General features: G+C 45.3%; 1 protein-coding gene across 8 annotated transcripts in view; it reads right to left on the reverse strand.

Moving 5' to 3' along the window:
- Positions 1-7792: 7792 nt before the first annotated feature.
- The window catches only part of DENND5B (DENN domain containing 5B), a 120702-nt gene continuing 100828 nt past the window's right edge, over positions 7793-27666 (reverse strand). For 2 of the 8 annotated variants that reach the window (XM_054189159.1, XM_054189162.1), the window contains exons 15-23: positions 22619-22747; positions 21266-21387; positions 19422-19567; positions 17556-17674; positions 16172-16359; positions 14415-14497; positions 14123-14249; positions 13138-13312; positions 7795-12279 (exon numbers count right to left, since the gene is read on the reverse strand). In XM_054189159.1, coding sequence (XP_054045134.1) covers positions 12096-12279; positions 13138-13312; positions 14123-14249; positions 14415-14497; positions 16172-16359; positions 17556-17674; positions 19422-19567; positions 21266-21387; positions 22619-22747 — 1273 coding nt within the window. In that variant the 3' untranslated portion in view covers positions 7795-12095. Of the gene's footprint in view, positions 12280-13137; positions 13313-14122; positions 14250-14414; positions 14498-16171; positions 16360-17555; positions 17675-19421; positions 19568-21265; positions 21388-22618; positions 22748-27666 lie in introns of all 8 variants that reach the window. The other 6 variants (XM_054189158.1, XM_054189156.1, XM_054189161.1 and 3 more) reach the window with 6 other exon arrangements.

Genomic DNA, 27666 nt, shown 5'->3' on the forward strand with positions numbered 1-27666 from the left:
AGACTGCAGATGTGTGTGCCCTAGGCTGAGCTCATGGCTGCTCTGCGAGGTTGCATGAAACACCCGGACTCCCAATGAGAGAAAGTCCACGAGATTCCTGCTTAGTCACCTACCATCTTGGCAGACTTTTATGTCTGGTTTTGTCTTTGCATTTCAAAGGTTTTACTTACATGCTGTTCCACTGCTCAGCTGTTAGAGAAGAAATATAAAGATACGTCCTCACTCCAGCTCTACTCCTCCTCCTCGGGGCCACTGCTGCCTCTGTTGATGTGCTGCTCTGGTCTCTGCCGCACTGCTGCAGCTCTCGGTGGTACTGTGGCACAATGAGCAACACTGGGGCTGCCATGACAGACCCTTCTTTCCTGCAGCCAGGCTTCAGGCTTCTCTTTCAGCCACACCTGCCTTCATCGAAGTTTTTAACTCCCGCGCCAGCACAGCAGCAGGGAGTGGGCACCAGTGTTTTGCCTTTTGCTTTTTTTTTTTTTTTTACACCTTAAAAACGTTGTGGGGGAGCACTGGCTGTCCACCTGCAAGCCCTGGCCCTCCACAAGGCCCAGCCTCCTCTGTGCTGCCACAACAGGGCTGGCAGCCATGTTGGTCTCCAGGCCATGCTGTGAGGTTTGCAGCACCTATCCCACTAGAATATGAGATGGCAGGACATTTTATCAGAGGGGAAAGGTTTTGTTTCAGCTTGACAGGGCAGTTTGCTGGCAGCCTTAGTCCGTGGTTTCTTTAGGCCAGCGCAGGGCCTGGAGACCCTGCACTCACAGGTTGTCAAGGCCCCTTTGCTACCTATGTGAGGTTATGGCTCCGCTTTCCCCCAGGCATTCACATAGTGCCTGTCATGGCCCCCCAGAATCCCTCACAGGTGCCTGCTGTATTCCTGTGGGCTGGCTGAGGTGGGTCGGGGTAGTATGTAAGGCGGCAGCTGAGGAAGAGGCGGGGAATTCTTGGTGCTCCATTTGCTGCTTTGCTCATGGGCCCCAGCGCTGCTGCCCCCTGGGCCGGCATCCTCCTCTCTAGCCCTGGCTTCTCCTTCTCTTACTATTTATTTTGATCCTGTGCTGTCCTCTCGCTTTTTTTCCCCCACCAGTTTATTTATTGTTTTATTTGATACCTTCGATAACTGCTTGGCCATCCCACTTCTTTTGCAGCCCTTCCTTATAGTCTTGGTGAGCCGCGCTTATCTGGATGGACTTGCATACAGCAAAAGCAGCACCACCTCTCGAAACGTCTCCATGATCTCTGTTTAAGGACTGGGATGTCTAGGATTGCCACGCTCCAGCCCGTGCTATCCAGCTCAGCAAACATAAAGCACGCACTTGGCTTTACACCCTCATGTAATTCCACAGAGGTCTTCATTTAGTCATCTTTAAAGTCACTTTCAGGGGTTTTCTTGACTCAGATTAGAGGGCTGGGGAGTTGAATCAAATCCTTTCAAGCCAGTCTGTCACAGCCACAACTGGAGAAGAATTTAAGCCTGTTCCGTAGCGTTTTTATCCGGTGCAGGGAGCAACCAAGAAGTTTCATGTGTTTGTTTTTACCTCAAGGGTTCATTTTCTGCTTGTACAAAACATGCTTGGGTTTTGATATCAATGTGAATACACAAGAAATGTATGTCCTTATATTGGACTCAACTCTGTTCTTGGCTTTGCATTCACATTTTGTCCCTTAATTTTACGTTATGGCAAAGCTGCTCTTGAACACACATTGTGCATTTAGCCAGAGGTTCAAGAACAAACACTCTCCTGTCTCATCTGAGCTTTTTTCTCCTGCTTTAATGTGTTTGTCTTTCTATTTCCTTGCTACTTGTGCTAAGAACACAATGCCCTTGGAAAAAAAATATCTTATTTCGCTGCATATACCACACCCTTTGTATCTGTGCTAACTCTAGAGACAGGCAAAGCCCAATGCAAAGGTGTTCAGACGGCTTTGGCCCTTACCAGCTGTTTGTCTTTGCGCATTTCATGCATTTTTAATTGTACACACTTCTGTTTGTCCCCAGCTTAATGCTTTCGTGAAGAAAGCCTGGCATTCGCTTGATTTGCAGCCACCCGCTTCTTCGCAAGCAAAATCCTGTTTCGTAACAGCCTTTCTGTAACTTGGGTGCTGGCTATACCACAAAACAATGTTTTAATAAATGCTATTTACATTTTTCAGGGTAGCTAGAGGGGTTTTGGTTTTAATTAGCTGAGTAAGAGAGCCACGAGTGATTATACAGACACAAACAGAGCTGCTACCACCATCTCCTAGCTCCTTAGCCATGCCTCCTGTGCCAACATAGCTAAACCAAGGAAAAAATAGTACAGGCCCTTACAGGCAAATATTTTTTGAAAGAGGGGGAGAGGGAAATCGATGAAGATGTTACTGTGTGTATTGTGCCTGGAGCCCTCGATAGGTTTTCCTTACCTGATTAATTGCCTAAGCCAGAGGCGGAAAGTCTCTTAAGATCTGGGAGAAGCGAAGGGAGCGTTAGCCCTCCTGCCATCCTCCCCCAAGCAATCCTTTGGCGGGGGGGGGAGTCAGGGAGGTTCTTCTGTGGAAACGCTGCCCGCTGAGAACCATTTCAATGAACTATGGGCTCCTTTCTCCCCCATCTTGCTGCTGCGTCCTTCTCCTTCCCTTCCTAACCCTCATTCTCAGCACAAAAGTAACAGTCACTCAGAACATGAAAGGAGCAAGGTCCAAGGGACAGAGGGGCATCCCAGGAAGCTCTTTGAGGAGGGACCTCACTCAGTAGCTCAGCCTAGGACATCGCCAGGAACGTGGACAGCTTGGACGGCAATAGAACCAGACAAGGCATTGGGAAAATGGCAGTGCTTGGGAAAACTTGCTAGTAGTCCTGCATCATTTTTTTGGATGAAAACTTCCCAGCACTTTGGATGCTTGCGGGAGCCGGTACCATTGCAAACAGATTTAACTTCCATTGTCAAAGGAAAGCTTCATTCTGCTACAGGCCACATGCGAGTGACAGACTGATGCACGCAGGCTCTAGGTGGCAAAGTGCTTCTGGTAAGTATAGCCTGGAGTGGGCAGTGGAGGGGAGAAGAGGGGCATGCCTACACTGTTGCCTTGCACTGCTGGGTCCTGTTCTTAGGGTCTGGGTCTCAGATTTGTCCACGAACATCATCTGTGGTACTGAGCTGGGTGGGATCTATCCAAGACATCCTGCACTCAGTGATAAGACAAACCATGCTGTTCACAACTCTACCTAGAGTCAACACTCTGGCAGTCTTCACAGTCAATCTCCTGCTTGTCAGACACTGCATGTTGCCACTACGCTCTACCAGGCTATCTTAAACAAAGAGATGAACACAAGGGTTTTGAATATCTTCATTGGCACAAGCCTGGCCCTTCACAGAGATAAGCATTTGTGTTTAAAACGCTGAGATCACCTAGAAGCAAACTCTTATGTGTAAGAGTGGGACTGGCTTAATAAACATCCTGTATTGAAAGCAGCAACAATAGTGACTTTATTATTTTCCCAAAAGAGAGTTGCTTCTGTTCTGTGCACAACCTAATAGGTTAGCAGACTACAGTGCTCATGGACGCCTGTCTAAACTCACTGGTTTTAGGAACTTCCACTGACTTCAGTAAGCCACAGTGGATCAACTTGTATTTGCACTTCCTAGGACACACATTTGAATTGAAGATCAGCTAGTTCATTCCTCACTTCTCAGCATTGTGCCAGTTAAACACAAATGACTAAGCCCAGAACAGCTATCCTATTTCTCACTGATCACAGCTACCCACACTACCCTTGTCTAGCACAAATTCCTGCTGACATCTGAAATTCTAACAAAGTCCATGCAGATGATGAATTAAATAGCTTCTCTTGTCTGCAAGTTTTTCCTTGTTCTCCTGTGTTCCTGTTACCATGAATGGAAACCTTTTCCACAGCTTTAAGAACATGGTAGAGCCATGGGGTAATGTTTCCACTTATGTTCCCCAAATGCAGTTTTTCTAAAAGTCATTTTATATGTGTGTGTGTGTGTGTGTATAGAAATGTCCTGTGCACCACACCCACTTTCAGCCAGCTTCATACTATTTATACAGTCAGGAACCACAGACCATCTGCAAGAGGTTTAGATCTCAGGCAAGCCAATAGCCACACTAGTTCCAGGCTGGTGGGTTCATATTACACAGTCTGATTTAGAGCACATCCTGTTTCTCTCATTGGGTAACGACAGTCCAAAAGCTGCATGTGTGCAAGCAGGTAAACTGAATTCAGGTGAGAGCATTGAGCAGAAGAAGCAGGCAAAGGAGACTTAATACAAGAGCTCACAGCTATCTCAAGTACAGGAGCGCAGTCTTTGGGCTGACAGCCCAGTTAATTTGAAATTAATTCCACGCCTTTTCAAAAACAACAACAACAACAACGATGCTTCTCAATTGTACTGACCATTTCTGACTACTATTGGAAATCTCTTGCTAGCACTTCAGATGTCTTCCACCATGCACTTTCTGGTATTGGTGATGATCTCATTGGGCTTGCAATGAGCAGGGCCAGAGTGGAAAGAGGGGAGACGATTAACTTGATGTAGCTATACACAGCAAGGAGGTCTCCTCTATTCTCAGACACCCCTCGCCCCCTGCCATGAGCCAGACCAGGAGAAGCTAAGCTTGCAGGCATCTCCATCACCTCCACTCAACCACAACTACTGCGTTTTAGTCTTGACAGCTTGTCTTGTCCCAGCAGCCGCAGTTTCTGAGGCAGACTTATGGATGGCTGTACCTCCTGAAGAGGTTTGGCCCCAGGATGAAAAGCCAGGGAGACTTGCTCTTGCAAATCGTCTATTTTCTCTTCCTCACACAACAGCCAAGCAAGTATTTATATGCATTTTTGTAGTGCTTAATCACATTGCAGATAGTAACCGTAATCACTGTATTGTAGTTAAGTATGAAGAAAGCCTGTTGCTCTGTCCTAACGATTACAAAACAGCTAGACAGACTTGCACATGCCCACCACGCCACAAATCAACAGGTTTTAGAAATGCCTTTAAACTGGAATTAACCACAGATGAGACCTCGGGGTACTTCTGTCACTGTAGCATTGAAAAGCTGCTCTCAGTCACACACCAATGGGCGCTGGATGAGCAGTCGCTAACCCAAGCCTGAGCAGCCCAGACGGACAAGGCAGAAACTGGCTGCAACAAAGTCCCACCGCTCTGTACCTCAGCTCCCCAGCTGCAAAACAGGATATGCCTTAAGCAAATTGCTTAAAGTCTTGGTGGAAGTCAGAGACACCTAGAAATTAAAGCCCCGATTTCTGGTCTCTATCTTGTGCCTCTGTAAGACACATAAAGAACTTGTCTTCATATCTAAATTATTAATATATTGTAAAAAATACAACTGCCTCAGTCCATTGCCCTTAGATTTCACTCTCATAAACTCTTATTTTTTGATGTGTAAAGAACATGCTAATGTATCACTTGGGTGCCTTTGAAGAAATGAACTCAGTATGGGATGACAACGCTGGGGGGGATATTCATAAAGATTAATGCTAGCTCAGCCTCTGCAAGCTGCCTCTGCCGGACTTCTCTAGGCATAATTAAAAGCAGCCAAGAGAGGTTCCTCCTCGCAAGGTCTACTGAAGGAGCCCATCTCTTCCCTCTGGCTCCAGAGGCAGGGTAAGGAAAATGGCATCCCTAGGCTAACACCAGCCTTTGTGAAAACCTCTTGTTGAAAGCAGGAGAATGCAAGGATTGCAGAGCACCAAACCCAACATCTGGCTGCTATTGAGGGAGGAGTTTAATTGTATTTTAGTTTAGGCTTGTATCAGCTGGCCATAGGAGTGGGAAAGAATCTGGCACCGAATGTGCTGTGTGAAGGTTGAGGTGTCTCTTGCGTGCTCCATGCCTGCCTTCCTGGGAGAACAGATGTCCTGTGATAAGATCCTCGGGAATTACATCTGCTGCACAGTCCTGCCAAATGCACTTTGCAAATAAACAGCAATTGTTCATTCACCATGTTCACTTGTTCAGCACTTCACCCTACAGCGTGTTGACCACCTGAGGCTGGGTGAACTGAGCGCTCCACCATTCACCCATTTTAACAAGTTGCTCTAAGAGTAAATGGATCGTTCAGGGAAAGGGTCACACAAAACCTCTCTGGACTGGGGAGAGGAGAGTTGTTTTCTACAAAGAGAAAGAATTACAAGTTTTGGCTGTCTTCTATGTTTACCGCTTGTGCAAGACAAGTAGACTTGCACAAGTCTTGGGTAACCACTACAAGCAGGAGGAACAATATTTTACAGATTAGTTTATTACTCAGAGTAACTGGTGTGAATACTTGAGCCTCTCTGATATAAATCACAATCATTTTACATTTGTGGATCCCACAGAATTAATTATTGAATGATAGCAAGGCTGTCACTAGATCACACAGCAATGAGGTCATTTACAGCAATGTCCTTTGAAAAATATGCTGTGGGTAAGGATCGGGTGAGGGGGGGATGTTGTGCTTTTTAGTTTTGTTTTGTTTTGTTGTTTTTTTTTCCTCAAGACAAAGATTAAAGGAGAAAATAATTTGTCTGGTCACATCCTCTTGTGACAGAAGAAATTCTTTCAGAGGAGCTGAGGTGCCCTGTGAGGTCTGCGGGGAATATAGATGGGCCCATTGAAGTGTCAAGCTTTCCTGCAGAACTACAGCTTTCCGCTGACAAATCAGCTTCACAGTGGCTTCAGCAGTTTACCTTAACCAGCCACCAGATAGCAGACCCGTACAGAAATTTTCCCATTCCCTTCAAAGCTCTAACCAGCTTATAATGACACGTGTGATAGAATAGCAGGAGAGAAAATAGGAAAGTCAGCAACAAATGCTCCCTGACAGCAATGACAGGAGCTTCAACCTCGGAGCTCGGTGGCAGACGGGGATGCAGCTTCCCTCTTAACTTGAGCACAATTTATTCCAACAAGCTTACCTGAAATGCTGCAAAGGAACAAACCAGATGGGTGAGCTATTTCAACGCCTACCCGTGGCAAGTTTTCTCAGTTTTCTTCTACTTACCCTTTGCAGAAAACATCGTAGTGTTCTCAGACTGCATCAATGACAGCGCAGTGGAGAGGAAGTTATTCGCACTTCCTCATCTGGACAAGTTTAGTCCTGCTTTACTTCAAGTACTTACTGCCTTCAAGATGTCAGATCCCACTATCTCTAATTTACATACCTAAGCCTAACACATTTAGTAAGGAGGTGTATTAAGTATGGCCACTTCTCCTATTGAAATTTGACCACAAGCAGCTCTATGGATTTTATTCACATTTATGTGATCCTGTAATTTTAGGGCTACACTATTGATAAACATCACTATCATCAAACGATGTATTTGAGGATTTCCACACATATGGTCCAAGGCTCTGAGATTCGCTTTTCAAAATCAAGAGCTAAAATGAATGAACCAACAACTCCACCTCACATCCACCATGCACACACACACATGCGGGGAACTGCATTTCAACTATGTGGTTTTCAAAAATTCTCCTCTATTTTTGCCAATTCCAGCAGAGCTAGAGTTGGGAGGGACAGGGTGGGGGAAATTTCTGAAAATCCACTCCAACTTAGAAAAGCCTTTAATTACTAAGCTGGGCATTTCACTTGCATTCTTCTGCACCTTTTTTCTTGCTAGCACCTGTCACTCTCTTCTCTATCAACCCTTCTTCTTATGGGACATGCTAACTGACGGACTGGAGAGCATGAGTTTCACTCCAGCTTTTTAACCCTGAGTTCAAATATTGGAGAAACCCATGCGAAGAGATGAAAAGACCCTTGGCTGCAGTTAATCCCATGCATCCCATATTTCTGCCATCAGGATCCCCATTCTCCTTCTCCCCACACGCTCCAGATACCAAGGGAGAGCAAACCAGGCTGCCTAGCAAACGCCACCCTGCTAAGAGTTAAACTTCAACTGTGATCCCATTTCTTCCCTTCAATCAGCCATTCTTTCCGCCTAAACCTTGAAAATGAGGAGCTGGGCAGGCTTGGCACTGTCAGACTTTTGTGTCAGGGGAGGCAGAAGGGCAGGTTTTGAGAGCGGACCCTCAAACCCCCTCTCCCCCTCTTTGCTCCAGCAAGTTCCCAGGACCAGGAGTCACCATCACCTCAATGGTTTTGTTTGACTTGTTCCCTTTACGAAATATGCCCTCCCGGTTCAGATCAGCTCTTCGGCTTGAGACTCGAATCTCTCGGTTCCTCTGGAAGGAGAAAGCGAGACCGTCCATTATTCTCACAGTTTTATTTGTAAAGGACGTAGCATGAAAAGCTGTATTTCAATGTACTTCAAAACCTGAAAAACCCATGTCAGTTTTGTGATATGTATGTTAAAGTGCTTGATATAACAATACTTTTACTAATGTCGTCTTGAAAATAATCCAGTTCTTATTCAGTTAGTAATAATGTAAAGACAAAATATACTTAATGGAGACATTTAAGGATCATTTTAAGCTATACAGGGCACATTTGTACATTTCAAGTGTAACATACAATATTTCCCCTTAAGATGCGCACCTTCATTTGATTGAAAGAAGGAATTTTCTCAAATATGCCATCTCACAACTATTCTAAAAAGACATTTTTTTGAACAATGATATCTAATTACACAAACCAACTCGGAATAAACGTGAGCAGATTTTTCACTAAACAGTAGAATGTCATTCATTTCAGAGAATTATAAATACACGTTTTGTACAATAGTGAGGCATTTGATTCTCTGACTCCCTCAAGTTACCATGCTGGATGTTAGTATAACAGGACTATGCAAACTCAGACATCTGCAGAAAGGTATTAGATAGGATTATTTTAAAAAAAAAAAAAAAAAAAAAAAAAGCAGATACCAGAGAGCTTTGGTCTTTTCCAAGATTCCCTTTCTCAACAAATGAAGGTGCTTTAACACTGAAGTAAAAACTGTGTTAGTTTAGAAGAATCCTGATGGGTTTCTCACCATTCTAGGGGGTAGAATGATTTCTGTAAACCTTACAGAAAAAACCTCACAGTTTCCAATAAACAAGAGTAGTCTACTAAAACAAACAAACAAACAAACAAACATGGTAGAATAAAAATTCACTACAAAGAACCGTACTCCCAAGGTTGTCAAATAATTAGTCTTCTAGGAATCTGAGGCACTCAGCTGTGTCCCTTTCAACATATCATAGGGTGCTTTATTGCCTACAAGGAAATATTAGACACACTTAATTTTTATTGTATTATTAATAAGATGAGAAACCTGACAAAACCAAACAAGTCAACACTTGCTGAAAAAGCTGATGTGAAGTTGTGTTAAAATTAAGTGCTAAAGGTTCCTTAATGTAGTTTGCAATGGGGGAAGGCCCTGTTTTGAATTTTAAAATTTCTCAGGTTTTGACTTATTTCAAACTTCAGAAAGACTTTATGTAGTTATTGCCCTTTTCTCTGTGTGTGCTTTTCTCATCTATGCTTTAAGAGGTGCCCACATTTAAGAGGTGCCCACACCTTTAAGAGGTGCCCACATTTCTACTTTATCCTGCTTGCACTTAACCCGTGGCATGGTGGATGAATGTCACAACTGCTTCAGTCATAAATAGTCTTTGGAGAAGTATGCAGCAGTATACTTTGGAGAAGCAGCCAGCTAGCAAATGCAGACGATGCTGCAAAGAAATCCAAGGACTAAATAGGTTATTATTTCACTAAAATGAAAGTCACTTAGACTGGGTTGGGTGTGAAAAAAAATCATGTATAGCAGTCATTCATTAGACATAAAAGGCTTGAGTTGCAGTAGAAATCAAAACATGCTAAGCAGTCATTACCAAATAACGCTGCCGCATGGTTTCTGGTGCTAAACGTGTAATTTACTGATAGAGTTAAGTACTAGGGATGCATTTTCAATTGCTGCTGAAGGGTTGTCATGCATCTTCTGCTGACTTTAAGCAGACTTGCCTGGCCACACAGAAAACCCTAACACCTCAGATTTCACATTTCTGGAAACGTTGAGAGAGATGTCACACAGCCGTGGGCTCTGGCTGCTAACTCATGACACCATTCACAGCCTTTACGTTAGTTACTCACACCCACAGTAGTGACACGGCAGTGCTGCCTACAGGACTGGGGATGAGTTTAGTCAGTTTAAGGAAGTACAAGCCCAGGAGGAAAGAACGGTTATTAAAAGCTGGAAACCTCATTAAAGGCAACGCCTCCCTGACAATGTTATTTTACTTCTTAGAAACAAAAAAAAAAGAATCTCCTACAACCTAAAACTCTCCCTGCTAATGAAATGAAGTCACATGAAGGGTTTTCTTCTAGCTGGGAACATGACGTGAAACTTTGACAGTAAAGCGAGTGCTGTTATAAGAACGGGACAGCAGGAGGACCACAGGAAAGCAGAGAAGCTTGACAAAAGGCAGGTGTGAAAGCAAACCCTAATTTTCATTCTCTTTCTTTTTCTTTATCTCTCAGCCCTCTCTCCACCACGTGCGCACTGTACCGAGACCTGCTGCTGCCCACACATTCCCAAGTCCCTCCTAATGCCACTTGAGAGCACAGTGCAAGGCAATACACTTACAGTACCAGTTAGGGGCCTTCCCCAAGCCACAGCTGACAGTGACACATCCACAGAAATCGGCTGACAAAATGGCCGAGATCACAGGGAATAAACAAGTGAAAACAAGCACTTATATTTCAACTAACCCCCCAAAACTAAAGCCAGATGAAGGTAACTATGCCCTCAGATCCCTCCAACTCCCATCCACAGGAACGGAAAATACGCTCCATATTTACTGCATGGTATCCACAAGATTTTAATGTAATCTATCATTCAATTTTTAGCATACAGGATTTCAGTTGCTCCCAGTTCCTCTTCAAGAGCTGTATCTATATACACACACTGTATTACTAACACATTAACTGGAAAGAGTGTACAAGAGGAGCCTCAAAATGCTGAAGTGAGATTCTTTTCTTTTTTTTACTCCTTTTGCTTCATTCTTTTTTTTTTTGTAGCTGGATAGTTAAAAAAGAAAAAAAAAAAGTAATCAAAGATCCTGTACTTCCGAGGAACACTCATGCTGCGGGATAAAGGAAGACTCGTAACCTGTCAGCATTTCAAAACCAGCTGATACAGTTCAGTAGCACAGCAACATCGGTGTTTGTGGCTCTACAGCAATGATTCTTCTCAAGTACAGCAAGAATTTGGTATGAATCAAATTCCTCAACATTGGGGGGAAAAAGTAATCCACAACACAAAGTGGCTGAGGGCGAGGGGGAATCATCAGAACATCTAGAGAGGCAAGGGACACACCAAGCGAGTCAAGCAAGCCATCGTTCCCAATCTCGGGCTGCAGCAGCACCCCTTAAACAGGTGTCTCGTACTCTCAGGCTCCAAGGCTGACAGCAGTCCTCCTTCTGCAGTGTTTAAGCATTTCAACACTTGTCTCCCTTTTTGGAGATCAACAGATGTGACAGAAAAGACCTTACAGAAAAAAAAAAAAATTACAACTCACAACTTCCGTGCATGGAAAGGATTAAGTCTTGGAACAAAAAAAAAAAAAACAAAACTCAAAAGGGAGACCATGTACAATAGGGTAAACCAGCATATACTTAGAACATTTCCAAGAGTGAGACGATCACAATGGCTACATAAGGATATTTGCTGTATTAATTTGCAATACCTGAAAAAAGCCCTGCTGAGTTTGCACTATATTTACACATTGATTGGCTTCTTCCTTGCAAGCAAGTAGCGGCATCCCTTCCCGCCTCGGTCCTTCCCTCCCCCAAGTCCTTCCCCTGGGCTTAAACTACTCATAGTCAGAACAAGAACATTCAGTCTAAGAAAAATTTCTTAGAGTAATATAATTTCTTAAAGAAGATAGCATATTTACACACATCTAACACATGAAAATACTCTATTTTATACTAAATTTCTGTTTCAAATAAACTACAATACTGCATCTCAGCCTTCTGCAGCTTTAGAGGACAGTCCCCATCGGGCACAAATAGGGCTTCCCACTCCCGCTTCAACCGGCAGCTTTGCCTTACAGTGGTGCACTACCATTGCGTTCAAGTCCTGACAGGTCTCCAATTGTGGTTTGCTTGCTTGGGAAAGGAATAATGAAGTTCTCAGCAAAGCCATGCTAAACATCCACTCCTTTAATGAGCGATCCTTCTAGGATGATGTTGAAATCTTGCAATGTCTGTAGGACTCGGATAAGGGAGTTGACAGTCATGCGGTCCCGTAGGAGAGCGTTCTCCTCATACATCCTTGTAATGGGCGGGCACTCTGCCAGCAACGGGATCCACTGAGGGAGCAAGTGGTCCCTGCAAAGGGGATGGAAGGAATTATTTTAGCACCAGGTACAACAGATCTCAAACTGAAATTCTTCTCCAAGAACACAACCCAAAACACGCAGTCTCTTTTTGCGGGTGATGCATGTTGCCTGCACATAAAAAGTTTCCTGTGCAATCATAACCTTTGATTTTGTTGGTAAAATACAGGTAACTGAACATACTGTAGGAAGATGGAAAGATTCCAGCAGAATTGGATGATTAACTTGGGAAGAATTCAGCAACATTTTCAGATCAGAAACAGGGAAATTAAAACTCAGGAAAAAACAATAGACTGTTTTCCAACTGGTTGTCCATGTATCCAGACAGACAAGAAAAAAAATGGTACTTATTTCTAGACATACCAACTTTCACCCTCCAAAATACAACTAACCCCCCCCCGCCCAAAAGCAAGACAGAAAGCATCCCAATAGGAAAGAAAGATTCATCTAGAATAGTTTTGTCAAAATCATAACAGACATCCATTTTCATAGGCAAAGTGATTCAATGAGGATTTAGAAGTGCACCGGCTCTGGCAAAGGAACTCTGCATTCCCAAAGCCAGCACTTCATCAAAAATACAATTTCAAGACAGATTTCATACTTACGACTGTCAAGCTAACAGTTATAAAAGAGCTCAAAACATTTTTAGCAGTTTAGACGCTAGCCATGTATCATTACTGCTTCTTTCTTCCAATTTTTCATGTATTATTAAAGCTGCCTAAAATAGGTACTGGATAATAGATAGGTATGAGATGTCTTAAAATGGAAAACTAAAGGTAGTAACAACGGTGTAAAAATATTCTTCTAGTCGAATGCAAGAGGGGACATAAAACGAAGAGCAGTTAAGTACCTTGTCCCCAGGCAAACCAGAATTTGGAATTTGCCGTCCTTTCCGATGTTCCTTGGAGCTGTATTGATGGCATTCACATAATGACAGAAGGTTTTGCACGAAGATCTCTGAAGCAAAAGGGCCTCCTCATTGTCTCCAATCTGGTCACTGGTTTCAAAATAAGCAACAGCTTTCTCTGTGGTAGGGAGAAAATCAGAACCCAGTGAGCGGAAGTACTTTATTGTGACACAGAATTACACAAGGGAATCCTTAAAAAAAGAGCCTGCTGAGAGCTATTGCACAGTTTATATACAGATTCCTCACTCTGAAGACCATAGGTAGGTGGGGATCTCCACCTTTGCTACGTAGCAGTGGTCAGCAGACTGGCTGATTTCTAATACAGTTAGGAAACATCAAGGAGCCGCACCAGAGCACCTATCACTGGTTTCACTGTAAGTGATACCATCAGTTTTGATTTTTCACCTTTTCTGAGTAAGCACTTACCCCCAGGCCAAGTATCTCAACTTGCGAGCGTGTTTTAAGGGAATAAGTACATCTTAAATGACCGCAACACAGGCCTACAGATAAGCATCACCAAAAGACCAGTGCAGTGATTAGGAAAGTTTTCATAAACAAGTAGAAATCTAAACCTTTCACTCCCTGCCCTTTCCCAACTCTCCCCCTAACATCAACTGCTACTCTACCCCAACCTCCAGCCTACCTTCTTTCTGGGTAGAAAAGCAGCTGTTTGAACATTCATCTATGAATAAATGACGAGAATTTGACAGGCTCTTAAATTTCTGCACAGACTCACACTCATCCCTTATACAGAGTTTAGTGTTTCTCGTCTTCCATCTTGTTTCTCACTGACTTTAAGCAACCTGCAGCAGGTGCAAGGCAGGAACGAATGGCACCCTGGCTGACAAGAATCCGAGGTCTGTGCGTGAGTAGCCATTTTGCCCTAGTCTTTCTTCTCCTTCTGCCTCCAAATCACATACCGGCTTACCTATGAAATCCCAGATGAAGACATTCTTATGAAAAATGCGAGCTGATTTGAATCCGTGGTGGAAGACCTGCTCCAGTGCTGCAACCAGGCCGTTTTCTCCACACAACAGAATGGTAAGGCTCCCTCTCTGTGGGAAAGGGTGAGTCTGTCAGTACAACCTGCCTTGTTTGTATGCCAGAAGCTTCAAATCTAAAGGTTAATGGTATCTACTAGTATTTCAGTTCCATTTCTGTTTATGAAAATATGTACGTGCATTGTAGATACCAGGCAAGTAATGAAAAGTAGGAAGTACCTCTTTCTCCGGCTTGTGAAAGTGTTTCACAATATTGTTCACGGCTTCCCCGATTCCCTCTTGGATCTGTCCCGCATTAGGCTCTGTGAAATGATGGAGAGCATACTAGCTGAAGATACCAACTTCAAAACATTAATCAAATTCTCATGATGAAATAGCTTGAACTGCAGGAATTATTCTGTATCTTTAACAGTGTTCAGGCAATCATTTGTCTTGGGTAAATCTGAGCTTTAATCACAAGCAACTGATGATCAACCCTGTAACAGTCCAACAAATCGTCCTACTTAAAAATGCACAATCCAAGAATCTGGCTTGATAAATATTTTATTTGAGTTAATCACATCTTGCTCAACATAGAGTATGGCAACCCTCACAGGAAGATACATGGGCCAAAAGGTTGTAGCCCAGTCGTTTGACTGAATTCTATGTGACAGAGGCCAGAAAACCCAGCACTCATTAATTCCTGACTTGAACCTACAATGAGCCAAAACAAGTATCTATTTCAGGCACACATCTAGTCATTGTACCAGTGTGAGGGGCCACAGGCAGAGAATATTCCTTATTTATGGTTCCAAGGGCAAATTATCTTCTGTGTTAAAATATATGCCCTGTTTCTGCTCTGAATCTGTTTAGCTGTATGCCTCTGCTACTGAATCATGCTGTGCCTCCACCTGCCTCCACCTCATCTTCCTATACAGGTACCTGCAGAAAATCACCTAGTCCCTCATTCACCTTCTGATTAAAACAGAATGAACTATTCACACTTATTTTTAAGCAGATGTTTTCCAGACTTCAATCATTTTCACGGCTTTTCTATGAGTCCTTTCAAATTTTTCCAGACATATGTAGGTTGCTATTAGCTTGTCCTACAATTGTTATTTTGGAGGCATGGAGTAATTCAGTACCATTTTAGTACATAACGACCTCCACAGTCTTTGGCAGGTCTAACACAGAGCCTCATGTAGCTCACAAGAGAAATGAATTATTGTGCCTCAGTGCTCTCAGACCTAAGGATATGCTCTGCAAGTAGCTCTGGTGCCCACTCCTCCAGCTAATATAGACTCACATGTGTGAAGAGCTGCAGTGGTCCCGTGGTGGTTTTTAAAAGCTGCATTGCTCTTGGAGGCTAATCTTTCCTTGCTCGACATTTCAGCAGTCATGTCCTCCAATTTTACAGAAGCCAGACAGATTTATGAACGGGATCCACAGGATCTACACTGTGCTCATCTGTATGCTTTAGCGGAGAATGCCTCACGTGGCCCTCACAGTCCCATGCCCAGTTGTAGCCAGGTGCAGTTACTCATAAAAGCTAATTTTAGGGCCATGAAGTTGATGTCACCTAGGGTCCCTCTGCAGATGAGCTCCTCCAGAAGGCCGTTCACAGCATCCACATCAGGCTCTGAACTGCCCTTCAGGGAGGACTGTCTTCCCACTGACGGCAAAGTGAGCTGGGAAGCTGAGCAGGAACAGCTACTGCAAATTCTGCTGCCTCCTCCTCCCTCATCTCATATCTCCACGCTCCAAGAAAAGAGATTATTATCTCTCAAGTGTCAAACGGGGACATTGAGAGAGGCAACGTGTACAGTCACAGAGCAAGCTGCAGACACACAAACCAGGGCAGGAAAAACTCATCAGCTCGCAGCTGTTCCTCTGCACCACCCTTGCTTCAGTAGGAGCTCTCCTGTTCACAGGAGCTTTGTTTCTCAGCGGTTGCCGCCCCCTTCTCTAGGGCCCTGGGGAGAAAGGAAAGGACTTACTGGTGTTCTTCCCTGTGAGGGAAGTGATGCTCAGTCGTCGAGCCGTGGTAGGAGATTTCTGCTGGGGGGGGGTCCGGCACTGCTTTGCCAGCTCTTCGTCAGAGGTGGAGGACACCAGCTCTCCAATGAGTATTCGCTCCAAACTGCCATCGTCAACGCCCTTTCCCAGCCATCGCCCGCAGGGAAACCTGCCACGCAGCCAGCACAAGCACAGGTCAGCCACACAGGTAGTCCAGATCGATCTCCAAGTTAGAGGGACAGCTTGCGCCCACAAACACTGCTAACGGGCAGGGAATACTCTGTAGCCAGAAACTCTTCACAAACCAGAACTCAGCAGGCAGCATCCCCTGCACCACAACTGATGGCACCACACTAGGAAACTACATTCACCTCTTTCCTTAGGAAAAGGGAAACATGCAAAGCTTGCATGAAAGCACGGGGCAACAGAAGGTGTTATATAGATATTTCACGGGACACATCTTGAATTCCGTCGGGTTATTTTTCACTTGCAACCATAACTGATATTCAGCCTTTACAAATATTGTGATAATTAACAATTAAATCCCCACACAGAGTTCCCACCCAGCTGAGGCTGTGATGTCTCCTCGTACTCAAACCTCACCTCACATTTTATTGCTGTACTTTTTGACCTCATCCACTGTCCTAATGAAATCCATGCACATGTCCATACCCCCAGTGCTTGTACCCCAATCTCCTACTTTCCCTCATACACTGTGGCCAACCCTGAGCTCTGGAGCTCACCTCTCTGAATTATGGTTTTCCAAGCCCACATTTAGGAAAAAAATTAAGTCTGCTTAGCCAGATGTTTTGTAAAACCAATGATGAGTTAGGAGACCATTTCAACAGAAGAGGTATGTGCTCAATAGAAGATTAAGAAATCATCAAAAACTTGTATTTTCTTGTAATCTGAGTTTCTGTACCTTTGTTATAGTACTTAGACATCTGAATATTTTTAAAAGAAAAAGAAACCAAAGATTTGCCCTAAACTATCATTGCAGCCCTTGGGGGTTTAAAGAGTTCATTTGTGCACAATTTTACCAGAGTACTTTAAAGCAAGAGATTTAATTATTAGACACAAACATATGAATCACTTCAAAAGTATCCATATGGTACGCTCTGTCTCAAAGAGATGCAAAGAAAGTCCTACATTTAAGTCTCATTTAATATTTATCAGATTATTTGACTTCAACGAGGGCTTCTGAAGTGAGAGAACCGGGGGTGGGGGAGACCAACCCAACCCTATCGGGTACCCAAATCAGCCCACAGTGCTCCATCAACCGAGGAGAAGATGAATGCCTTCTTGCGTCCTCTAGATTTAGCAAGTAAGAATTTCAGACAAAGAAAATTAAAACTTGTTGCTTACTTGTACGTGTGTCCTGTTATTTCATTTCTCACCATGACACAATCAACCAGCCACTTGGCTAGCAGCCCTGAGTTGTCATGACCAATCTGAACGGTCGTCAGCTTCCCTAAATTCTGGCACTGGAATGAATAACAGTTTTTACTTAATTTAAAAAACAACAGACAACACCCCCCACCACCACCACATGCACACATATGGTCTCAAATGTATGTTTTTATGCAGTTTCCTTTGATTTATACAGCAAGTATTTTCAACCAAACATGCAGAGCGTTTTGAAAAGCAGAATAATTGTTTTAAGACAGGAGAAAAGAAATAACTTGAAATAAAACTATTGAAGGCTTGTGAAGAGATTACATTCTTTGTTGTGAGCCCTCACTCTGAATATTTCTGAGAAGTATTAATTACAAATTTCTGAGCTAAGGTGATAAAAAGGTGTGCTTTCCTAGAAGAAACAATCTTCAGTACAAACAGCTTTTCAAAAACGCATTTTGAGCATACTGACCTGCAGTTGACACACTCTACACTATGAAGCAGTCCCTAGATCCTTTATTCTTTTCAAAGATCCATTTGCTTATTGTTGGGCAAGACAAAAATCACTATCATGAGACTCTTTTAGCATCACAAAGAGACAGAATAAGGGAAACAAGGGACTGTGAATTCCAGTGCAACATGTAACTGTAGGTGGGGCTGGCAGCAACAACTATTAATGTCACCTGAATACTTCCCTTGCAAGACCTTGGTTTTCATTGCTTCTAATACTGACAAACAAGCAGCTTGGGCTGGTGTTTTCCATAGTGGGTGGCTACCCAAGTTGACATTTTAGGAAAGCTTCAGCCAAAGGATTATTCCAGAACAGTGTTAGCATGGTCCTTAGAAATGTCTAAATATGTTATTTCGCTTGTTAGAAGCCTGCAGATCTGTTCTACAAAATACTAATATCTGAAGGAGAGGCAGCCATTGTATCGTGAAAATATCCTCTGTCAAAATCTACCTTTATTTGGCAAGAGGCTTTTGGGGTTTTTTTACTATTGTTGTTGAAGATCAGTCTCCAGATGCTCAATGGATGCAACTTCAATTTTAGTAGCAGATTTTCCTACGAAATCACTCCTTCCTGGATATGGTACAGCCTGGAGCTACAAAGAGCCTGACGGGGCTTTCCCTGCCGTTCCCACTACCAGCTGCTTTGAGGTGGCACCAAGCCAACCTGTGACTGATGGGTGGGAAAGCAGAGGGGAACGCCGGGTAGTCAAACGCAAAGAGAAAACCACAGCGAGCACGGAGAAAAGAGCCCGGTGGGGATGGCGGCTCTACGGTTTGCTGGGGGTAGCACATAAAAGCCGGGAAGTTGAAGAGCTTGCAGGTTTTACTGGCTGGCTGGAAGGAAAGCAAGCAATGCCAGACAAGGAGCTGGAGCAGGAGGAGAAGAAATTTGGAACTGGCCAGAGGTAGAAAGGGACCTGACCTGGGTGGTGGTAAGTGGGAAGACAGATTGAAAAAAGAGAAAAGAAACCTGGAAGGGAAATAAGGAGTCAAACAAATCCTGAAAGGGAAAATCAGGCAAAGAGATGTGGAAGGGAATGAGACGTGGAAGTAGATTGGCCAGGTGAGAAGAGGATCCCTGGGCTGGGACAGGGACAGCAATGAAACCTGTGAGTGAAAGAGGTATGTGCTCACAAGAAACTTGCACCTAGCACAGGAGGGGCAGGCAGCATTATTTTCCTGTACATATTTGAATACACAGCAACCTTGAAAGCCTCACAGAATCTGAAATGCTGTGATCTTAAGACAATAAATCTTCACTAAATTAGTATCTGTTTGGAAGCACGTTTCAAATTGAAAAGTAAAACGTAAAGAGCATGTACTCACCTCAAACGTCATCTCTAGGTGGTTTTTAGGAATCTGCATTACGCCTGTATCTCCTAGTTCTCCCGACACGCATATCCACGGGTTTGATGTGGTTATTGCATTGCTTAGTTTCTTGATGGGAATTATCACGGACCTATATGGGATCACTAAGAACAGGGAGGATAAAAATAAATTAGTTTTGGGGTTTCCCCCACGGACCCCCTTCCCCTCAGAGCAAACACAGTTTCTGGAGTAAACCACGCCGCTCCCTTGAAAGGCAAGTTCTTGCCCCATGTCTCAGCAGCCTAACGAGGAGACATCCTCCTCCTCCTCCTCCTCCTCCTCCTCGGTTCTCCCCGTCAAGGGCGAGGCCAAACCTCGCTGCGGCGGCGGGGACTCTCCTCTCACGGAGGGTCTCCGCAGGGCTCCCGGCCCCACGCCAGCCCCGCACCAGCCCAGCTTTGGGGGAAGCGGGGGGGCTGCCGCCTTCTGCAGCCGCCCCCGCTGCAGGCAGGGGTGCCGGCGGCGGCCGGCAGCGGCGCCGCACGGTGGAGCTGCAGCCCCGCGGCAGGAGCGGAGCCGGGACGGCGCAAGGACGGGCCCGGAGCCGGCCCAGGGAAAGGATAACTAAAGCCGGTCTGCGGCAAGGGAACGGCCGCCCCCGGCGGGATGAAGGGGTTAAAGAGGGGGAAGAGGGAAAGTTACGGGGGAGAAGGGAATGTCGGAGATGCTGGAGCTTCAAAGTCTCGAGCCGGATGTGTCTCTGCGGACACCTCCTCATTTTAAAAAAAAAAAAATAGTTGTTATCGTTATCACCATCATTACTATTTGCTTTTAAATCGGCACCGTCCGTGCCCGCTTAAGTCACGAAGGACTGCCAGCCGCCCCGACCTGGATTTGACTGAGGTGCTGCACCCTGGCACCGCAACACTCTCTCCTTGCGTTTCACGAGCTGCCTTTTTGAGTGGGTAAGCTAAGCCAGCATTTTTACTTTTTGCGTGCCATACAATGATATTGCTTAAATACTCTCAAATTCCAAGGGCTTGTCCTACAAGGGAAAGCTGCCAAGCTGGATGCCCCGCAGAAACAAGGTAATCAAGGATGAATAAATCTCTTTGCGCTGTGCTAGTTCTGAGGGGATTTATTGCTTTAAGAGGAGAAAAAAGTAGAATGAGTGCCTGTTTTGACAACCACATAAAATTCTTGCTTCGCTTCACTCTGAGCAGGCAGGGAAATGAAGATTAAGGGCTGCCAAGGTGAATCCAAATAATTAGGGCATCTCATGGGGTCCTGCCTTCTCCACATTGCCCAGTGCTGGAGAGACAAAGATTCATTTTCGGATTTCAATCCAACCTCTGCTCTCCTTCTTACAACAGAGGAATGGAGAGGGAATCTTTTTGGCATTTAAGGAGAGACAAAAAGAGATTTAAAATATACAGCACAGCAGTGCCTTGTATTTCAACCTCTAAGATTTCCCTCTCCTTTCTCAGTCTGTGAAGAGCAGGCTGTTAGGATGCGCAATTAGCAAAGGCCAGAAAGAAGCATTAGGATGCAGAGGACTTGTCTGGGAGGGAAGATGAAAGAGACTACACAACTCGGCGAGGAAAATCAAGTGCTACAGCGGCACTCTGCTGATTACTCTCCTTTGTGCACTGCTGTTATCCAAGAGCACTCCCACACAACCTTGGCTCTCCAGCTGGTTTCCCAGAGCAACACCCAGCACCCATGAGCCAAGACAGCAACAACCAAGGTTTCCAGATAAGGGCTCAGCTACTCAAGCACCAGCAACAGCAACATCGTCTCTTACAAATCATGACAGCAACTAATTTCTATTCAGGGGGAAAAAAATTGACTGTCCAACTCACTGATTGTGGTGAAGACACTTGTGAAGCAGAAGTAATCCACAGCATTGAGCGAGAGCAGGTGATACAGAAATTGTTCCCGTTCTTCTTCACAGCGCAGGAAAGCATAACGCTTGTAAAGTTTCCTGGTAGAAACAAATACATTGCTTTCTTGTTGAAAAAGCACCACGTGTCTTAAAAGGTGTTTGAATCTCAAAACACCAAATGAAGAGTTGATCTTCATGGGACGTATGAACAGTGAGATTCCCTAGCTAACGCAACCTGCTAGAAACCCATCGGGGGCATTTACCCTCTGTGCTACACATGTTTTACAGATCACTTTTGGCTTCACACTACCATTTTCCCACCGTAGAATAGCCTTGTCTAATAACCTAATCTTCCTTCTGCTCCATACTGTGACAGAGAAAACTAAGCAGAAGGCGCGAAAGCGTGGAAGGCACCAAGCAGCAGCAGGGGTCTTCCTGCTGCTCTCTCAGTTCAGCGAGCCCAGCACATACCACTGGTTGCCCAAAGCAGGACAAACGCACACCAGGAGTTAACCTGGACCCGCTCGGAGAAAGCAAAGGCTTCTGACAGTGCCCACAGTCTGACGGCAACAGACTCCCAAAAAGCTGCTAAGGTAAATAGATATAGATGACACTTCAGGAAAAGCCAGGTCTGCCACCACACCTTTAGCTGATGACCCAAGAGGTGAGTGTCTCCAGCTACTCCTCTTTCTTCCCGTTAGCAGATTGGAGCATTTGGTAGCTTCTGGCGTAATCACGCATGCAACATCACGGGGCCAGTTCTGCTAAGAGCTGCATGCAGTAAGCTTTGGGGTTTTTTTTCTAAACGCATTGCTTTGAGAAAATGAAGTCAGGGAACACCTATGCAGGTAGATCCTTAAGTGCCTGTGCTTGCAAAGGAGGCAAAGTTGGGTGAGCTGATAAGTGGCCGGGAGGACTGGCCTCTGAGCCAGCTCCTCAGCAGTCAGGATGGGGGCCAGCGTTTCACTTGAGTCAGCGTAATGCAGGGCTGCTGTGAGAAAAGGGGCATTCCTGCCCCTGCCGCTTCATTTGCACAAGATCTAGTGACTGTAGGGCCGCAAAGTGGCTTGGATCAACGCACTGGTCTGACCAAAACCTAATGCCTCTTTCCTGAAAACTGTGATTTGTTTTCCAGGCGGATGAGGAGACTCCTGCCCTGCTGGGTGAGCTGTACCTCCTCCCCCACCTACCCTCTGCCCTTCAATCACTTCTATCTGGAAGTCACGGCACCCAAACAGGGCACCTGGCTGTGCCCAGAGCACGCAGAGCACCTGGACACGCCACTGAGGAAGACATGAAAGTGAAGCTTTGAGAAAAAGAGACTGCTTACTTGGCAAGTGCCTGGTTGGAAAGCAGCTGCTTCAGGTGCTGAGACAAAAGCTTCTTCTCCAGAGAAAGCCTTATCCAGGCTCGGGCTCGCCCCACATCCGTCTTTATCTCACTCATGTTCTGAACATGCCTGAAACGGGTGGAAAAAAAAATAGTAACAGATGAATCATAAAAATCTTACATTCTTCAAATGGCAACATCCAGTGTGATGCAGTGGCTGAATCAGAAAACGTCTCTTGACATCACCTTCAGAGAAAGGAGACCCCCAGCGCAGCCCTGCAGAGCCCTGCACTGCGGCACTGAGACCCCCGGTAGCCCCGGGCTGACTCAGGGATGTGGGGCAGCCCACCCCAGGCACGGCAGGTTGCAACCCGAAGGCACTACAGTCTGTATCAGCTGCTCTGTGTCCTGGCATTGGCTTGGCCGAGGCGAGCAGGGGTAGATCTGTTCATCCCTGCATTGCCCGAGGTAGATGTCCTCATGGACAACTGCTAACACTTAAAAAAAGCAGCCACCTTGTGAGACCCAGTTATATCACAGTGGCTTCCTCAAGCTGCTGACACGAACAGGTATGTCTGTGAGGGCAGAGGACAAACACACATCTTCAGAGCTTCTCCAAACCACAATCTACTCTGAAGGCACTAACAACCCCCTCGATGGCAGCAGCAATGGGAAATCTGAGAAAAAGAGGATTGTTGGAGAAAAACAGCGACAGGCAGTCACAAGCAGAATCACATTTTCAGGGATATGAGGCCCTTGTGTAAGTGATAATCTGAACAGCCCTCCACCACGTGCTTGGTCTGTAGGAAAGCAGAACTGCTCCATAGGGGCTTTCTTCTATGGTTTTGCTCTTCTTTTTTGAAACTTCCCATATTTCAGAGTTTGGAGAATGCCAGAAACTCTAGGTTTAGAGCACAGGGAGCTTTAGAAGAGGAAGAGAACTGCCATGGCAGGGTGAAGCTGCTTCCAAAAACCCCCCACTTGCTTAAATAAAGAGCAAGAAAAATGAGTAACAGTTTCCAGCAGGGGAAAGAAAAGGCTGCAATTTCTTAATTTTCACACAGTTTGCATGTTAAGTGCACAGGCAATTCAGGCCTCCAAACCTCCGTGGCAGGCTCCAAGTAGCATCAGCTGAGCCTGAACTGATCTCTGCCGCGATTCACTTTCCAACTCCCGTGTCTTCCTTGAAGGCCCTCCCTGCGTTGCTGAGTGTTAGGGAATGCGGCAATATTTACTCCAAAGAAAATCCAACAAAGTCATGCTGTGACTGATGCTTTTTATGGTGACTAGTATAGTCTCACTGTCTCGTGCTCTCCCCCATCTGTTATGCCCAAGCGTGTGCTTTGCGTTATATTTAGACCCTGCATTATTTGAGGAAAAATACTCTCTTGTTTATAGAGCTTCCAAATTAACAGGACTAGGACCTTAAGGGCAAATTTGCAAAGTACAACTTAGTGCTGTCCAGAAATACATGTTTGCTCTGAGTAAGTGAGGTGGATACCAGACATAGCTCATGGTTCTCCACCAGACTAACCTACCCGAATTCTCAAAATACAGATGTACCTTTGCCACCCAAGCTGAGGGGCCTGCATCACACGGCTCTGGGCTGTAGGTACATATCTGAAGCACCATCAGGAAGAAACAATCAATAGGAGTAATGGTAGCTTGCCAGTGGCAAAACCTAGGTTACTGAAAACCCCTCTAAAAGAAAAAAAAAATTCTTTTTTTTTTTAAGAAACTTTCCTGCTGTTTCCTAAAATGACACATGGGTAGTTCTCTGATGGACCAGGTGAGAAGTACTAACTCACAGTGAGCTGTAAAACAAACCCAGGAGGGCACATTACATAGAATCATAGAATGGTTTGGGTTGGGAGGGACCTTACAGATCATCTAGTTCCAACCCCCCTGCCATGGGCAGGGACACCTCCCACTAGACCAGGCTGCTCAAAGCCCCATCCAGCCTGGCCTTGAACACTTCCAGGGATGGGGCCTCCACCACCTCTCTGGGCAACCTGTTCCAGTGCCTCACCACCCTCACAGTAAAAAATTTCTTCGTAATATCCAATCTAAATCTGCCCTCCTTCAGTTTGAAACCGTTACACTCACATACAAGTCCTTGCCCTTTATAAGCAAGCTCAGCAGCCTCCCTCCGTCAGCAGCGATGCCTACCAGCTGAATCACTGCTCAGAGCCTTGCTCCTGGCACTGGAAAGCTCTTCCTGGCTCGGAACGTGGAAGGCAGCGTTAGACCTTTCTGCCCAGACAGCCGGGCACGTGATCTGGAGTCCTTGAGAAACAGGAGATGCACTACACTCAACTACATCTGTTGAGACACTCTCCTCAGACGTTTCAAGTCTTTTGAGAAGGGAAGATCAAAGCACAGACTATCATCTTCCTCCCTCCCCTTCCCCCCCGAGTGCTCGGCTGGAATTACATCTAATATGAAACACTGAGCGGAATATGTTATTTTACTGTGAGAAGATTCAAATGTGGATGGACTCAATCTTATTCCATGCATGCTCTGTACCTCTTCGTTACCTGCTTCTGGTTCAGACCGGATTGTCATTAATTGTGCATTTGGGAAAAATAAGGATCTGCAACCATGCAGCTTGCCAGAAACATTAAAAAGATTCAGTAATCAGTCTTGTTGTCAGCAAAAGTACAGCGTAACAGAACAGAGCATTCAGGAACCCAAATTTATTCAGTCTCAGTTGTGAGAGTCAGAACAGCTCTATTTTTATCAGTGACCTCAGTGGATGCACCGTATGCTCACCACCACACAGCAAACTCTTCTTGTCAGGGCACTGAACAGCAATTTCAATGCATCTCCCCAGGTTGGGACCTGCTTTTAATCCCATTAGTAATAAAGAAATATCTATTTTCCCTGTCAAATGTAAGCCTGGGGTATGACGAGACACTTCCTCTGCAAGTAGCCGTGCTGACAGAAGAGGTTACAGCTGCTCAGTATCACCGTGCCCCCGAGGATGGCGACTGCTCCCGATCCCAGTGCAGTCAGAAACGAGCCATACTAGCTCGTCCCGTGTAGGTAGCAGGTCTTTGCTAACCCAGCTTCTTTTTGACTGCAGCAGGTGAAGCATCACTGCCGTGGGCCCAGCACCTGGGGCTCACGTCCTCGGCTGCAAGCTCCCTGCAGGAGGCGAGGCACAACACGGGCATGAAAGCAAGCGCTGGTGGCAAGGAAGAGCTTGCCCAAAGGGGAAGGACCCAAAACTTGAACCCAGCTGGACCAAAGGTTTCGGGGAGTTGCCTTGGCGCTGACTGGTCTGGCTGGATGCGCAGCGATGTGCCTGAGGGGTGAGGCTATGCAGGAGGCAGCCTGCAGCAAGGGTCTGCCGGGGAGCTGGAAGAAGGGTGGGAGCGACGCTGCAGATCCTCACCTGGGGAAAAGGCTGAAGGGTAAACCCCAAACACGCTTGTGCAGAGATTCTCCGTGCAGAGAACCGAAACAAACACGTTGAGCATCTTCCTTACCACATCTAAAATGCCCAGCTTTGCACAGGAGGCAGAGGACACACCACGTTACCTGTAGCACAGGCTCATGGCAGGTTCAGAGCGTGACGGTGATTCAGCCCTGCTTTTTAAGTTGTTTACATAACCTTGCATGAGCCATCAAAAACAAGCTGTGCTTAAGGCAATGCTTAATCCTCTAGCCATTAGCTCAGGTAGCACTGCAACCCCGGCAATTTAACAATTACCCATCCTTCTAACTTCAGCATAAATCTGTGTGTGCAAACAAATATTAAGCAGCATTCCTTCCAAGCAGAAGAAAGTATGCCACGAGATTAGGAATGAAAAATCCACCTCACCATCTGCCCAACATTTTCTATGACCAGGCACGTTCGTGGACAATCACAAATACCCAAGATACTACAAAAGGTAGTGTTCTGCACTTTTTTCCTCGGAAAAGCAGCGGAAACGCTCATGTGGTTCAAGCAAGAGAGCTCAGATCTGTGCTGGGCTTTCATTACTCAAGTGGAAGGACGCGGAAGACAAAACGCATGCACGCAGCGGCGAGCGCACACGGCCGCCTCCGTCAGCAATCCCCTCCCGGCATGCCGCATTCCGCTCCGGATCCTCCTTCATCCTTTCCGCAGGCTGACCCTCTACATGCCCGTCAGCCTCACAGGGCTGAATTAAGTAAATAGCTGCCATGTCCCATGAGAGGGATGCTAAAATGACAGACACGTGTTTCAAAATGACCCCTTGGCATTATATTCCTAATTGCGCTGTACACATTCTCCCTCCCCCTTTCACATGTTGTTTTAGCCTTATGTGGCACATCATACTCTTCAAAATCAGAGCACAAGACTCAAACTATATAGCATCAAACAAAAAGGTCACACACTGCAGGTGGGAAGTACAGTCATCTTCTTTCAGAAAAGCCTGACTAATCTGTGTGATCTCACATTGAAAAAAAAATATCTGTAATAACACACACGGTAAAAATCACATCACTGTAATCACGTTTTTGTGAACTAACTATAATTAATCTTATTTTTACCATAAAATTTTTTTCCACATTTTTACATGGAAGAAGGACGTGGTATTACAAGAAACAATAGTCATGTTGCCTCACGCATTAAATTGCCAGCAATTGCTAGCAGCTCTCTAGAGATGAGCATTATTGCATTACTCCTCCCCGCTTTTGATGGCACTTTTACCCCAATGCGATGCTTTGCCACGGCAAGCGAAGTGTCAAAAAGAGTGGCCTGACCTGGCAGTGGCTTGATCAAGGAGATGCCCTGAAGAACAACTGCCTGGTGTTGTCACATCAGCACATCTTCATCCATCCCTCCTTACTCTCTAATCCTTCCGCTTCCCGACCAACACTGCTTAAAAAGCTCTCCAGAGCCAGGCTGTGGTCTCCTACAGAGCACCTGCCCTTACTTCACACCCCAACTTTAAACTCACCCAAATTCCAAGTTTCATTACATTTCTAAATTTGTACATTTATTACTATTTGACATAAAATGCTAATTGAAAAGAAAGAATATTGCTCAGGCATTGCGAGCAGGTTTTTATGTCCCTT

The sequence above is a fragment of the Rissa tridactyla genome, chromosome 1, assembly GCF_028500815.1.
Source record: "Rissa tridactyla isolate bRisTri1 chromosome 1, bRisTri1.patW.cur.20221130, whole genome shotgun sequence".
NCBI classification, from domain to species: Eukaryota; Metazoa; Chordata; class Aves; order Charadriiformes; family Laridae; genus Rissa; species Rissa tridactyla.